General features: G+C 38.1%; 1 protein-coding gene across 7 annotated transcripts in view; it reads left to right on the plus strand.

Moving 5' to 3' along the window:
- LOC122560469 (AP-3 complex subunit sigma-1) overlaps positions 1-16,786 on the plus strand; it is an 84,516-nt gene that overhangs the window by 64,703 nt on the left and 3,027 nt on the right. For 3 of the 7 annotated variants that reach the window (XM_043711115.1, XM_043711125.1, XM_043711108.1), the window contains one exon: positions 7,171-7,378. The exons of 2 other annotated variants lie outside the window; for them this stretch is intronic. In XM_043711115.1, the coding sequence (XP_043567050.1) occupies positions 7,171-7,378 (208 nt within the window). Of the gene's footprint in view, positions 1-2,219; positions 2,957-7,170; positions 7,379-13,532; positions 13,592-16,786 lie in introns of those variants that run through there. 2 more of the 7 variants (XM_043711154.1, XM_043711132.1) reach the window with 2 other exon arrangements.

Genomic DNA, 16,786 nt, shown 5'->3' on the forward strand with positions numbered 1-16,786 from the left:
GGTTACCATGCAGTCCTTATGAAGATAGAGTCTCATTTTCATATTGAGGATACCTTTTATCATGAGGTATGGCACTATCATCGTAATAAATGGAATAGACTTTGAACAATTCAAGCAACTCAAAAGCAAGGAATCCATGAGGCTCTGTGTGCCATCAATGGCAGCAGAATTATATCCAAATGCAAACTGCATTCTCAAGGTATGGCATTTCCCTATTGTACAATTACCATCAAGATAAGGGATCAATTCTGGTTAAATGAAGTGTACAGGAGGTCTTGCCAACAGCAGCAAACTAAAAATTAGGTTTCAGTCTGGTCGAAAGGACTGTGTGTATGTCAAACAGCACAAAGCAGCAAGTGTTAGGGTAAATGATTCCACAACCAATGGATCAGATGTAAGCTTTGCAATCCTACCACATTCACTTGTGAATGTTTTTGGACAATTAAGCAACTCATTGGAAGAGGCAGCTTCACAAATGACACCATCTTCAATGTTGGAGAGCCCAGCACACTGGTGCAAAAAACAAGGCTGAAGCATTTGCACCAATCTTCAGCCAGAATTGTTAAGTGGATGTCGGTCTTGGCCTCTCCAGAAGTCTCCAACATTGTAGCTGCCAGGTCTCAGCCAGTTCAATTCACTTCATGATATCAAAAATTGGCTGACTTTGCCAAACACCATAACCAAGCTGTTCCAGTACAGCTCTGACACTGGTATTTACTTGACATTGTGGAAAATTGTTCAAGTATGTTCGCGCAGAAAAATCAGGACAAATCCAACCTGGACATTTAAAGCCTTAAATGTTTACTCTCCGCCATCAGCCAAGTTATGGAATGGGTTAATAACTGCTAAGAAGCAGCACTTGCTAAGGAAAATTTGCTCACTGAAATTCTGGGTTCTTCCAGAGCCATACAGCTCCTGATTTCATTATAGCCTCAATTAAAATATAGACAAAATAACTGACTACATTCCTGTCTTGGAAATACATTGGTGTTGCTTCAATGTTGCTGGATCAAAACCCTGGGACTGCCTCCCTGATGGAATTATGGTCTACCTACTGCAAATGGAATGCTTCCATTGAAAAAAAAATAGCTCTTAATTTCTTTCTTGGGGATAGCTATGGATGGGCAATGAATGTTGGCCTAACCAGTGACTCTGTCATACTGTGAGAGAATAAAAAAAATTAAAGCATCAAACAATAAATGAAAGCACAGTAAAAGATAAACTAAAGTACGAGAGATAGAAGCTAGAAATAAGCAGCTATATAAAGTTTCTTTGAGCAATTAAAAAGCAGAAAAGTAACTAAATTGAGCATTTGTCCTATTGAGATAGAGTCTGAGAGATCAGTAATGGGAAATAAAAATTGCCTGAAATGATCAACTGATGTTTTGGGCTGTATCTTGCCAAAATTTGGCTGATTATCAATTCTGGAGAGTTTCCTAGAAGATTTCTCCGGTGAGCTTTTAGCGAGCTTTCTCATGCAATTTTATGCTGGTCATCATGTTACCTCCATGGAAGCACCATGCCTCAACAGCATGACACTTGCTGTATTTTGTGCTCAGCAATGGCATTAGTGTGAGAAGCTTCTGGCATTCATGCCATGCATGTCACTATTTCAAGAGCTGTAGGCAAAGAATTCCTCTCTCAGTTTGAATGTCTGAAGAATTTCAAAGGACATGGCAAGAGACATTGACAGAGGCAAAATCATGATGGACAGGGCACTGTTTGGGGAGGAGGCCATCCCCTTTCCCCAGAACTAACATGCACCAGATCCTGTCAGCCAAATCTGACATGGCGACCCAGGTTAGCGCAGTTTGCACAATCCGGAAGAGCACACATCAGTACTGGATGTGACCTCTTTGCTCTTCTCTCTGCTGCCTCACATTCATTCTGGTTGTGCTATTGCACCAACCTCCCTCCAAAGCTCATTGTCAACCAGTCTCACTTGCTGGAAGAAATGCCCCACAGTAGGTCAGAAAGGACCAAAATGTTTGCTGGGTTGACTGACATTTGTCTCCTCACACTGAGGAGAGAATCGATGAGAAAAAGCTATGACTGCTCACATGATGCAGAGACCTGTATGTCTGGCAACCAAGCAAGATTCATTGTGATGTGCTACACTGCTGTCCCATTGCCACCAATGTGAACAATGTGAACATATTTTTAACATGCTCAAGCTTCTACCCTTTTGTGCAATTAATTCATTCTCTTGCCTGCTGTAGGCACCAACAGGAACCAAACAATATCATCCTACAAGAGGCCAGTGCCTCCAACTACCAGCTCCTCCTCCACGTCTGACGAAGAAGCCAAGATCTCTCACCTTGTGGTGCCAGCCATTAATAGCCTCATCAAAATGCACATACAGACACTGAATTAACAGGCAGATTGTCAATGACACTCAATAAACTGGATCAAACGTTGAAGAAGGCCACCAATGCTATATGTACTACGCTGTCTCCAGTGTCAGTCAATCTGTCCATGGACTGATTGGTAGCTGCTATGGAAACCCAGATCAAGCAGAACACTCAGTAGCTGCCAGAAATACATTTGATCCTGTATTCCATTATTCCAGGATGCGTCAAACTGGAGGAGGAGCCACAAATAGGCTCAGCAATAATCTCGTTTTTCAGGACATTTCATTAGTAACTGGCGCATCTATTTTCATTCTACCTGCAACCCTCAACCCTGTAGAAGTTCAAGCTGACAAGGGAGAGCCTTTATTTAGCCAGCAGGCTTTCAGCATGCCTCACTCAAGTCACAAACACTTGCAGGGTTGTCCAGCCAAGCCTCCAAGGCCATTAGGCTCCAGGTTCCAGGTCCCTGGCTCAGCCTCACCTGTGGACCCTGGGACTGCTCATGATGTAGTGGGAAGGAAAAAAACATTGACATGGGTAACACCTCATTTTAGATGGAAAAGCACATATGTGAATATACTGGCACTTTACATCATTGGGTCAGCTGTCATTTTAATAGCTGCTACAAGAATGAAACTAGAAAAGCCACCCTTCTTTGGTGCCACGCAATGTCAGAATTCTGTCTGATATAAGGTTACACTTTCTCTGACACCACATTTTGTCAAGTTTGAATGTGGGCACATTAGATGTTTTGAAATTCTTCTGCTTTGTTAACTTTAACTTTTATTGCACAAAGGATAAGCAAAGAAGGAACAAACAAAAATGTTGCATTTTCATTTGGGAATAGACAGGAGCTACTGCTCTTTACAACATACAAAGTTTACATTCAATAAATGATGACTTCACATGACTCAGTTCTGTTGGGCCTGGTTGTCAGTTAAGTTCTATCTGTCCAGCTGTACCCTATATGGTAAGGTAATACTTCTGCTCAGAGTCCTCATCTTTCTTCTTCGAAGACTGTTGCCACTTTCACAGCTCCTCAATGTACATCACGTTCCCTCTTTGCCTGTTCCAGTAATCCAGGGCATAGCATACAAAGATTATGTGGTGCACTCTGTCTTTAGTGTACTGTAAAGATGCCAAAAGGTGTTCCACCCCTCAGATCCTGGATGCTGGCCAGAGCCATGTGGGTTTCCCACTGTTTCTTTGACTGATGGGTTGAACCTGCATCAGTTACAGTAAATTCTGCTCAAAGTCTTTTAACATAAGTGAGTTTGATAAGATAGAATCAGCAAAAGTGCTTCCAGTGGTGAGGTTTAAAGCCACTGACCATAAATATTAGATAGCAACAAATACATTTGATAAATACTTACAAAAAATCTTAAATTAGAAAGTGGGTCAAATGTATAACTTGATAATAAAAGGAGTGATTGAAATGTTAAAATTTTTGTTGATTTTTCATTGTTTTATTTTATTAATTTTGGTTTGGAACTATGAACTGGGAACTGTGCATTAAAGATGGCTTTTGAACTATGGATAATAGCTTGTATTCAAAGGAAACCAGACCAAACAAGCTTTTGTTCATTTGTGTGGCCGGGTCTGGAAGTTAAATGTGGGTTGGTTCCTGATCAGGATTCTGCAGATGCTTTGTCACCGGGGGGAAAACACAAAGAACACTACTACTTCTTTAAAAAAAATAGTTTTTACCTATTGAGAAACTGAGTATCATCTCACACGGAGAATAAACTGGCTTCAAAAGAGTGAGGAATACTATACCAAATGTTGGTGAACTTCTGACTGTGTGTTAAAATGGTTAATTATGTGGATTAAAAGCTCTTTGGAAAACTTGACATTTTAACTGATGCTGATTAATGGCTTTAATGTTTCATAGTTTGCATTTGGCATGGATCGACAATACGAATTGTTTCCACTTTATGTTTACAAGCTTCATTTTTATCAGCCGTCCAAGACTGTACCAAACATCCTATGAAAATGTTTTAAAATTTTAATCTTAGTATTCCTTTTTAATTTGCATTGTCCTTTAACTGCCCTTTGAGGGTTTTTATTCTCTGTCTGTACATCAAGAAATATAGTTTAATACATTGGTTTTAACATATGATATTTTAGGATGGATAGGGATAGAATACAAAGGTAGAAGGCTTAGGTGGAAAATTGCACAAGATTTTTAATTTCAATTATATAAACTATTGCCCTAATTGATATTTTTTATTAATCGCACATTGTTAACAAAGGCAGCAAGGGAAACTGAAAATCAGGAGTTTAGTATACAAATCAGAATTGTAGGGAGGCCTCCTTGTTTTTTGGTACGAAAGTGGATAACTTCACATTTATTCACGCTATACTTCATCATGCATTTTCCTACTCACTCAACTTGTCAAATCTCACGGAAGCATCTGTGTTATGTAGAAAATAGGTGTGCAAGTAGACCATTCAGTCCTCTAAGCCTGTTCTGCCATTCAATATGATCATGACTAATCATCCCAACTCGGTAGCCTGTTCTTGCCTTCTCTCCATACCCTTCAATCTCTTTTAAGAGCTTTATACAACTCTTTGAAAATGTAATATTTTGGTCTCAAAGAAGGCTCTCAATCGCTGGGTAAAGAAACTTCTCTTTATCTCAGTCCTAAATGGTGTCCCTTATATTCTTAGACTGTGGCTCCTGGTTCTAGACTTCCTGGTCATCAGGAACATCCTTCTTGCATTTATATTGTCCAGTCCTGTTAGAATTTTATAACTCTCTATGAGAATCCCCCTCATTTTTCTGAGGTCCAGCAAATATACCTCAATCTAATTCAGTATCTCTCCATAAATCAGTCCTGCAACCCAAGAATCAGTTTGATAAACCTTTGTTACACACCCTCCACAACCAGAACATCCTTCCTTGGATAAGGAGACCAAAACCCCACATAGTACTCCAGTTTCACTCAAGCCCTGTAAAATTACAGCAAAACATTCTTGTTCCAGTACTAGAGCCCTCTCATTATGCACTCAAACATACCCTTTGACTTCTCAACTTGTGCATGTTAATTTCAGCAATTGGGTGTTCAAGGACATCCAAGTCTCTCCCTTTCCCTATCTGTCGTCATTCAGGCAATAATCTGCCTCCTTGTTTTTTGGTACGAAAGTGGATAACCTCACATTTATTCACGTTATACTTCTTCATGCATTTTCCCACTCACCCAACTTGTCAAATCTCACTGAAGCATCTGTGCATCCTCCCTAAAATTCACCCTTCCATCCAATTTGTGTTGTCTGAAAACTTGGAAATGTTACATTTAGCTCCCTCATCTAAATCATATTGTCAATAGCTGGGAATCCAACTAGTGACATCTCCTTGTCAACTCTACTTGTCACGTACCTGAAAAATTCTAGTAGCTTTGTGAAACGTGATTTCCTGATCCTGTCCGATTGTCGAACTTTTTCCAAGTGGTCTGCTATTGAATTTTTATAATGGAGTGTAGCATTTTTCCTACTACCAATATCAGGATAATGTTCTATAATAATTTGTTTTCTCTCTACAGCTGCTTTTAAATAGTGGCATTACATTAGCTACTCTTCAATCCATAGGAAGTGTACCAGAGTCTACAGAGTCTCAAAAGATGATAATAAATTCATCCACTATCTCTAAGACACACTATGTACTCTGAGATTTAGTATTGGGCCGCTGGATTTATCAGCCTTTAATCCTATTGATTTCCTGTTAAACTGATTTCCAACAGTTTCTCCTTGTCAGTAGACTATGTTCCCCAACATTTGTCCTTCTTTATGAAGACAGATCAAAAATATGTATTTAATTGGCCTGCCATCTCTTTGTTTCCCATATAACATCCTCTGTTTCTGACCTACATTCATCTCCATTAATCTCTTTCTCATCACATACCTTTAGAAGCTTTTACAATTAATTTGCATTCTCTCTGCAAGCTTTCTCTTTGTTCTGTATTTTTCACCTCTTAATCAATCCCTTTGTACTAATTTCCCTCATCGGCCATGGTCAGGCTACTTTTCCTAATTTATTTTTGCACCAGGCAGAATTGAATTATTAGTCACAGTTCCTCCATGCATTCTACTCACTTTTAAGTAATATTACCCAATTTATTATAGCCAGCTCATGCCTCATACCATTGCTGTTTTCCTTTATTTTGTTCAGGACCAACTCTGTCACTCTCCATCTTAATGAATACTTAGACTCATGGAGGTATAAAGGACACAAAAAAACCCTTTGGCCCATCGACTCTGAGTTGGTCAAAAACAGCCACCTACTATTCTAATCCCATTTTTCAGCATTTGGCCCTCAGCCTTGTATGCCTTAACATCACAGTTGCTCAACTAAACACTTCTTAACTGTTGTGAGGGTTTCTGCCTCTACCACTTCTACAAGGCAGAGATGGCACCTGAGGATCGATGACTTTGACGTTGGTTGGGTTCGGTGTAGATGGTGGTAAAGCAGTGCAGGAGGGATGGCAGTGTAGGCATTATTGGTGATAAGCTGATTCAGGACTGATGGACTCTCTTGAAACTATTTTTGTTTTTCTCTGTGTTCTTGAATTATTCAAAATGATGCCTAATCGTGGCAATAAATGAAAGCTTTTCACTGTACTTTGTATTTTTAACTGTAAAATATACATGACAAAAAAAAATAATTTCTTTAAAAAGACAGTGGATCCTCTGAGCTCCACCTCTAGGTGGCTCTGATATGAGAAACAAAACTAACGTTATTAAAATGTGATAGGAATCGGCTTCCTGGATGTAAGATACAATTTCTCATTGCAACCAAATAAACGATTTTTATTTCTCCTAGCATCCTCCCTCTCCTCACTTCCTCGGTGACCTCCCAATTTTCCTTCCGCCTTCTCTTTCTGCTCAGGCAAAAAGAGGCTGGCATCTATTGGAAGCTTTCCCTTTGCCCACCTTGTTCCCTGGGGAGGACCAACCTTCGCTGTCCAGCCAGGAATCCTCCTCATCACTGATGTGCACACTGATGACTGCACTATGCACAGGACAGCCAGGTGATTTCACTGCCCATGTTTGCACTTATATAGTAGCTACATTGCACTATGGATAATCTTTGCAGTTCAAAAAAGGGTATAAAGTTATGCTTAATATTTGTAAGCCTGATGATTTAACCTCTGTTGGGAAACTTTCTAGAAATGATAATTTGGGACATAACTAATAAATGGTTGGGCAGATGTGGGTCAATGAAGGAAAACTAGCATAGGTTTGCTAAGTAACTTGCTGGAACATTTTAACAAAGTAACAAAATAGATTGGTGAATATAATGCTGTTGATGTGTTCATGGATTTTCTAACAGGTATTTTTGGGAGTGGTGTGCATAATTTCTGGGCATAATTATATTTCATGAACTAAAAGAGACAATAATAACATGGATGCAAAATTGCTGCTGATAGGCAACAGGCTGGAGGAATTTTTGCGGTAGAATTTGTGTGGTTGGTGATAGGAATCTTACTTTGCCTGATAAATATTGATGACCTAGACCTTGATCTACAGGTTACAATTTCAAAGTTTGCCATTGGTACAAAACTAAGAAGTGTTGTGAGCTGTGAGGAGGATGATGTGGAACTTTGAAAGGATAGAAATGAGTTTTTGGAAAAGCAGATCACTGAGATTTAATACAGAAGTGTGAAGTGATTCATCTTAGTACAAAGGACCTTGAAGTAGGTGCATAAATCTTTGAAGACGACAGAACAAGTTGAAAGCATGGTTACTAAAATATGCAGCATTCTAGACTATTATTGAGACCTTAGACAATGGAAACATGGATATAATGTCAAGCTTGTTTAGAATATTTGTTCCACCTCAACTGTGGTGCTGCATCCTAAACTAGGTGCCACTACTTGGGATTAATTGAAAATGCTGATGAGTATATGAAGTGATACACGATAATGGCCCCAGAGTTGAGGGAGCATAGCATAGATAAATTAGAGAAGTTGGAATTATTTGCTTTGGAGAAGAGATGTTGTGAGGAGATCTGATAGAGGTGTTCAAAATCATGAAAGTATCTAGACAATATAGATAGGGATAAACCTCGACATGAGGAAGGATTGAGGACAGGAGGGCACAGATTTAATGCGATTGACAAAAAATAATGCTGACATGAAGAAAACCTTTTTCTCAGTGTATGATTAGGATCTGTAATGGACAATCAGAGTGTGAGGAAGAGATTCAATTAATATGCTTAAGCAAATGGGAGTGTTTTCTATTTCTTAAAAAAAGTATAGGGCAACCTGAAGAAGGTAAATGAGTGGCACTTGATAAATTGCTCTTGTTGAAACAAAATTAGAAATTGCTGGAAAAGCTCAGCCAGTCTGGCAACACCTGTGGAGAGAAAGCAGAATTAATGTTTCTGGTCCAGTGTCAGTATGTTTCTGAAGAGCTGATGTAGAAAAGAAATGGAGCTCAAAATTTTAATATATCCTTGTTTTTTGTTTGTGTAATGTTGAACATTAATTGGTTTTAAACCAAGCTATATAGCTGATCAGATTTTATTCCCCAAAGCAAAATGGGAACAAAAGGTGCTACAAATCTGATACTGGAACAAGCAGCTTGAAACACTCTGAGGATCAGTTTGGAGAGCACAGAAGGGTTAACATTTTGGATAATTTTGCATTTAACCAAAATACTTCAGGAAACCCTACAGGAAAAAGTTCTTACAAAAGATGACTATAAAATGCACATTTGGAAGGGTTGTGGGAATTATCATATAAACATATTTTTCAGCAGTCTTTCTTTCCTCAAATCCAAGTTGTATTTATTATAGGAACTCTGCTGTCATGTAGAGCAGTATATGATAGGTCAAAGTTTCTGGTCTTACTCTCTACTGCTTGGGAATACATATAAGCTATTGTAATAGTAACATCTTTTTGTTTATTGATGTACTTTGGCTGCTGCAGTCACAAGGAAACAAACGGATGTCCTGAAACATGGAGAATTAATTGAATTATTCAGTCTAGTTCAATATCCATTAATATTAAGTTCTAGAACATATTTGTTTTTAAAAGCAGTTTTCCCATGACCATGAAGGAAGTGTTTTGGATCTTTACATGGTGGTAGTGAAAGACAAATTAAACACGGACATTTTGTACACTAGTTATTACTGTGCTACCTCCCAAATAGTTCAGATCATCACAGCTGAAATTCTTGGCCAGGAAAAGGATTTTGTAAAACAATTTCATTTTTTAAAAATATGGAGATAGTATAAAGTAGGACTGGAGAGAAGTCACAAGGTTTAGTTCTGTTATTTGAGAGATCTGTTGGAAGCTATTGCATGACATCTCTGCATTTCATATATTCTCTATAAACTGGATTCTAGAACAGTTAAGTGGCTGATTTAAAAGTGTTGTTTTATAATTAATGCACTTGGTATGAATTTCTAAGTAGCAGTTTAACTTTGTTAAAAAAACATTAGCCTGTAAGCAAGCTGGGTTACTGCCCTGCAGAGCTTTTTGAACTTCATTCTGTTACATTGCATTCCATCTCATAAAGAGAAGCTCCTATTTTAATAGAATGCTTTGGAAAAAGACATTTGTAGCCATGAATCATTCTTGCTTGATGTCTCATTTTTACTTGTCATAAAATTTTTCTTTATTCTTCTTAACTTGATAACAAATATTTACTATGATTAAGAGTTTTATCAACTTCCATGGCAGCTTCTGTTGAATGACTTGGAAGCTTATGTTTATAAAATGCAACAAGTTTATTGCCAGTGCAAAGTCAAAACCATTTGGTAAATCAGCTGCTAGGAGCCAATCCTGCCTGAAGCAAAATGAGGCTTCGTTCCTCTAGTTCAGTACCTGATGCCAATTTAAGATTACAGTTACACTACAATGACAGTGTTCAAACAAAGCTCTAAACTTTACTCTGAATCTGAAGTAGAGAAATGAATACATCCTTAGAAATGTGTGAGAAACTTATTGCATCTTTCACGCCCTTGAAATATCCCAAATATTGATTAGCAATTAACAATGCTTTGAAATAGTGTCATTGCTATTATAGAATCAAAGAGTTGCATGGAAACAGATGATTTGGTGCAACTATATCACGCTGACCATGTTCCCAAACCAATCTAGTTCCACCTGCCTGCATTTGGCTCATATCCCTTCAATCCTTTTCTATTTATGTACTTATCCAAATGTCTTTTAAACATTGTAACTGGACCTGCATCCATCACTTCCTCTGCGAGCTAATTCCACAGACTAACCACTCTCTCTATAAAAAGATTGCCCCCACGTCTTTTTTAAATCTTTTTCCTCCCACCTTAAAAGTATACTCCCCTATTTTTGAGCTCCCCTACCTTGGAGAAAAGACCTTTGCTATTCACCTTATCTGTGCCCCTCACAATTTTGTAAACGTCTGTAAACTGCAATTTCCTACATTCCATTGGAAAAAACCCTCCATTCCTGGCAACATCATGGTAATTTTTTTGAATCCTCTCCAGTTAAAAATTACCTTCCCATAATTGGGCAACCACAACTAAACACAATATCCAGAACAGAGTTCACCAACAGCCTGTACAACCTCAATGTGACATCCCAATTCCTATACTCAATGGCTTGAGCAATGAAGGCAAGCATGCTAGATGACCATCCTGTCTTAACCATCCTGTCTACCTGTGACGAAAATTTCAAAGAATTATGTGCCTGAACCCCTAAGTGTCTGTACTCTACAACACCACCTAGGCACTACCATTGTACAAATCCTGTCCTTTTTTTTGCTAAAATGTAATACCACGCATTTATCCAAACTAAACTACAACTGCCACTTAGCCCATTGACTCAGTCGATCAAAATCTCTTTGTAATCTTAGATAACTTTCTTCACTGTTGACAGTGCCACCAATTTTAGTGTCATCCACAAACTTAATAACCATGTCTCCTATATTCTTATCCAAATAATTTATGTAAATGACAAACAAAAGTGGACCCAATAGCAATTTAGGAAAGATGGTAGCCAATTTGCATGTAACCAAATTCCATTAACAGTAGTGAGATGGTCACTTTTTCTTTAATAATAGTGGTTAAAGGATGGATGAGTTGTCATATAACAGAAAAAAAAATCCTGTTCTTCAAAAGGTGTTATATATTTGCCTTTGCCTAAACAGAATGACATTTAAAGTACGGCATAGAAATACAGTATGGAAATAGTCAACAACTGAGTTTATTTATCTCAAACAGTAGCCACTCATCCTGTATCATTGCCATGTACCTATCTAGCTTATTCTTAAAATGTTGATATGATCTCTGTTTCAATCAGTATCTCTTCAGAGAATATAAGCTGCTTTTGCTTACACTGTGAAGGCCATGTTCTAGTTATGGACTGTTAAGTGGCTCATGATAATTTCTCTTTCCTGCAGGAACTGCATAGAAAAAGTACTAAATGGTCTGTATTGACATTAAGCTTCTATGGATAAATTACTTGAGAATAATTTAGTTTCTCTATATTAAAAACTGCTCCGCATAACTTTACTTGGCAAGAGGAAAGAAAGTGACATCTGTTCAGTGATTTACTTGATATCCACTTCATTATTGAAATGATCTAATAGTCCCCTCATAAGAAAGCTACATACTTAAAGATGCACCAGGGGTGGAGTAGGGAAATTGTGAGGAAGGAAATAGAAAGAGGAATTGATTGGAGCAAAACAAAAAGCATGGGAACTTGGCTGAATTAGCTGTGTTCAGACTTTAAACTTAACTGCCAATGCGACTCCAAACAGCTTAAGGTACGAACAGAAACCTACTCATGCAATGTGTCAATTGAACTCCATGCCTATCCGACAAAGTCCTGCCTTATTTTACTGGTATGTTGGCGCTGACAATAATTGTACTTCATTCCTTTCTGCAAGGTGGGTTGCAGTAGTGTCCAGGGCAATCCAGGGAAACAGTAACCTTAGTTGTAGCAATATGATGTTAAATTCCACTACCATAACTTCAGTACTTCACAAATGCATACTGATCAAGTTGTTATAGTCAGCTTTAACATGTGAAGCGTCAGGATCCATTGGTGCACCCAGTTTAAAAGAAGATCAACTGCCTTATCAGCATATAAATACAGGTGAGTGCTACATTTATAGGCTGCATTCTTAAGACTTGAGATTTGATTCGAAAGGAAGAAAGAAATATTACCTATACTTCCGACTTGTGGGGAGTCACAGGGCAAGCACACAAATTCTTCCACTTGGTGATTAGGTCATGGGGATAGTTCTCCAAATTGACCAGAATATTCTGAAATTACTTTTGACTGGAATGAGATCAAGCATTGCTGTTGCTGGCAAGCAGTTTCCAATAGCCATATGTTATATGAATGCAACAGCAGAAGTAGCATGCTTCTGAATAGTTATTTAAATGTTTCTAATAAAGGCAATAGAATTGTATAGAAAATAGATCACTTGAAATTCTGGAGGTTTATCTATTGGAGGGGAATGGGAGATGAGAAATGGTAATCTAAACACCCTTCTGGACTATCTTTGCAATTATCTCTACTCATCCAGCATTTTATAAATATGCCTGTCTACTCTCCAGTGACTTGTTCTTCTACAATACATGGTAGCTGATGGACATTTTAAATGTAAAATGTATATATAGTCAAGATAAAAATTACACAGAATTCAGGCTCTCTTGCATATGCAGATGATGAACGGAGTTGGAATGTGTCCTGAACATTCCTTAATGAGTGTTGGTAAATGCACTATACAGCCCAGGAAAGTGCCAGGTTTGTGCTGTTAGCTGTCTTTTAAATGGATCCTAAAATTGGCTGTAGCACCTCAGGACCAGGAGAAGACAAAGAAAAATCATTAAACTTATCATTGCTTATTGCTGTTCAGCAAGCTTGAATGGATGGTGTTCACGTGGACATCAGGGAGTAGTGTTAAATTTATTCTGAATGAGTAATCTACTGGCACTTTCTGCATAACCATCAAAAAAAGCATTACATTTTGAATGAGGAACTGGGACAGATGATACCATAGCCCAGCATAGTACCTCCAGGAGTTAAATAAGGAAAAACAAGTCTTGGGTTGTCGTTGAGTAATTCATTCTCCATCATTTGTGTTTAATGATATACATTTTGTCCTCCTCAGTGGTTCTGAAATCATTCTTCACTTTCCAAAACTTGTGATCTTTCTAGCCATTTCCATTCTTCTCTCTTACAGACCTTTATCTTTCAGTCTCCCAGACTGGACAGATAGATACTGTTACTATAATCTATCAGGTACTGCAGCCTTTAAATTGCCCACCCTGATTCCTTTTCTTGTTATTCACAACTAGAAAGCAAAATGATGTCATCAGAGTAATGGGCTACTTGTGGGGGAACTATGGGAAGACAGCTTCTTATATTCCTCTTGATAGGGACGTTTTGTCTTAGATGCTAAATTGTTAAGATTATCTTAATTCTTCCTATAGGTTTCTCCTCATTTTGTTCACATACTTGCAGACTTCATTTTGTTTTCTCTTTGCATGCATAAAATATAGCCTGTAGACCCATTCATTATGTCTCCTTTGTTCTCTTAAGAAAATTAGAAGGGATTGGTTTAACTTGCAGGTGTCATAAAAGAAATGCTTTTATAATTTGAACTAAAAACAATTAAGATGGAAAAACATGGCATCATACATTCTGATACAAGGCTGTCTGTCTAAAACCTGCTTGCCACCTTTCCAGAATAGTAAGAATTTCTTCCTTTTAATTTTTAATTTTCTTTCAATCCCTTTGAATCCATTTGTTTTTTACACATTTATAGATTTTCTTCAGTCAACTGTGTCATCTAAATTTTCATGAGTAATTTTGTTACTTAATTCTTTGTTTAAATTGCTCAAATTTCATAATGTCACCATTCAGTATGTGTTCTCGATGCAATCAGTGTATTGCAATTATATTTTAATTTGTGATGTATGGCTTAATTTGCAAAAAGATAATTTGATAATCGTAGTAAAGTAATTCCATCAACTCTATGTACTAATCATATCTGGTATGTTCTCTAACTTTGAACTTGGCATGTTTCTAAATGAATTTTCAGTATATTTTCATTTTCTGTGAGTAGAGCATTAGTTTTATGTGTTGCGTGTTATGGCATTCAATGAACTCTTACAAATTAATGACTAGAACGTGTTAAAGCTATTGCTGATTCTGTGCTTGAACACTGCATGAGCTTGGCCAGTAATAATTCTTTGTCTATTTAATTTCAGTGCATGATTTTAAAAATGATGTTACAATAAATGAATGTGAAGCAGGGTGTTTTTGTGAGGAAAACTTTATGGTTTTCTTTATGCATTGCTCAAATGTGTCTTCTAAAAATGATGATTAATTTGGGAAACTAGGTTATTTTGTTTTGCTTTCCTTGATATTTTTTGTTAAATGGTAGGATTTCTTCCAAGGTAGACTTGAAACACATTAACCCAGAGGGACATCTGCACTAAAAGCAAAAAAAAACAATGCTGTCAAAATCTATCAACACCTGAAAAATGGAACCATGGTTCATGTTCTGAATTATGCCCTTTGTCATGATTTTGTCAAATGAATTAACACATCTCTAAAAGTGATACCTGTACCCACTTAACCATGATTTGGGAGGTGACTGGTTTAATGTCATTATTTTTTGTCAGAATAGCTTAACTGTTTCTATCAGTGGACATGTTGGGCCAGATTTTCCAAGGAGAGGCAGTCTCATGCAGATTGCCATCCTGCTCCCTTTTTACAAAGGGGGGAGCTTTTGTTACAGATGTGGAGCTATACTTCCATTCTGACAATGTAGAACTGTTGTGGGGGAGGCAAACCATGTCCCTTTTTTTTCTGCAGTTGTATTCTGGCATTTAATGGTTCAGCCAGCCACCTCAAGAACTGTCAAATGTTAAGTGTAAGGTAATTGTGTTAGGATGTTGGCAGGTTAAGGTAGGAGATTAGGGTGCCAGATTGGTAAGGGACCAGATAGTAATGCAGTTTTTAGGGTAGATCAGCATGGCTGGGTGTAACAGGTCTAGTGGATTGGGAAGGATGTCTGGTCCAGGAGTTGGGGCTATGAAAAAAGTGGCTTTATTGACAAGGTCTGATGGCGAGAAGGGGATAAGTGTGTCCAGTGGTGTGGATAGGGAGAGGTCCAGCAGCAGGAGAAGGAAGAAACGTTGTCTGGGTATAAAGGAGGAGTAGAAGTGGTAATCTGTTCTGGACCATGGGAAGAAGGCCAGAGGATGGAAGTTCAGATGTGGAGCAAGGCTAATTGGTGGTGAGGTAACCATATAGCTCAAGAGTGAGGGAAGGGGGTTTTGGATCCAACAGCTAGGAAGGGAAGTTAGGTGGCAGAGTGGCCGGAGGAAGATTAGGTGGCAGGGTGGCCAGTAGAAGGGGGTTTTGAATGTGAGTAGGAGTTGAGTATTTGGCTACGGAATAGGGTATGGAGGTACGGATATGAAATGGGAGAGCAGCTGCCGTGTCAAGAGCTGGGAAGGATGGTCAGGTGGGGAGCAGATGAAGGATTGAGGTGAAAAAGGCCCCGGCTACTGAGAGATGTGGGTTCTGGATCTTGGCATGAGTGTGGTCTGTGGAAGGTGTATTTGGGGGTGTGAAGTAAGTAAGTATAAGGTCAACTTAAGAGTTGATTGGGGGTATTTAATTGTCTAACTTTCCTGAGTAACTATTTACTTAAACTTGAGAGTTCAGAATGGTCCTGATGAATTTAACTGGAGATTTCTGGAGAATTCCAGGTATCGAGGAATTGCCCGGCAATGATAGGGATTCTGTTGTGCCCCCAAGCTCAACTGCCATTTTGTGCTGGAATAATAACTGCCTGGCCAGTGTATAACCTGTGTTGAAATTTCAAATCCTGTTAAGTTAGTTAGGTCAAAGTCCTCTTTGTAAAGTTTTACTCATAATTTTAAAGTTTTATTTGAAGTTGTGATAAGTTGAGGAAAGCACAACAAAAATGGTCTTTGTTGGGGTTTGGTTAAAGATGGTATGTGAAATCCTGCCTCTACTGAACAAAATAATGAATAGCCCATGAATATTTCTTATCTCATCATATGATCGTAACTTATTGTATATTTACTAGCTAAGCGAGTTTTGTCCATTCTGATATATTGTAGAGACAAATTGCTGCTATGGATGTATTAAATTCCATGTATTCTCTGTTAGCCAGTAGTAGAAATCAATAAAGTTCATTCAGTATTGTTGTAACAATACACTGGAGTGGGTTTCCATGAAATCCAAATCAATGTAAAGACAACAAGTATCTGTTTACATCATTTCTCCAAGACTTTCAATAATCTTGCAAAAAAAAAGTTAGGAAAAGATTGGCAAAGTCCTTGTGATATTTGCTGCCAAGGGTGTTTAAAACTGACTCCAAGCTATCCTAACAAAACGCCATTCACATCTTAATACAAGTTGCAGTTTCCTAGTGGGATCAAAAAATAGCACCAA

Source organism: Chiloscyllium plagiosum, chromosome 2 (genome assembly GCF_004010195.1).
Source record: "Chiloscyllium plagiosum isolate BGI_BamShark_2017 chromosome 2, ASM401019v2, whole genome shotgun sequence".
NCBI classification, from domain to species: Eukaryota; Metazoa; Chordata; class Chondrichthyes; order Orectolobiformes; family Hemiscylliidae; genus Chiloscyllium; species Chiloscyllium plagiosum.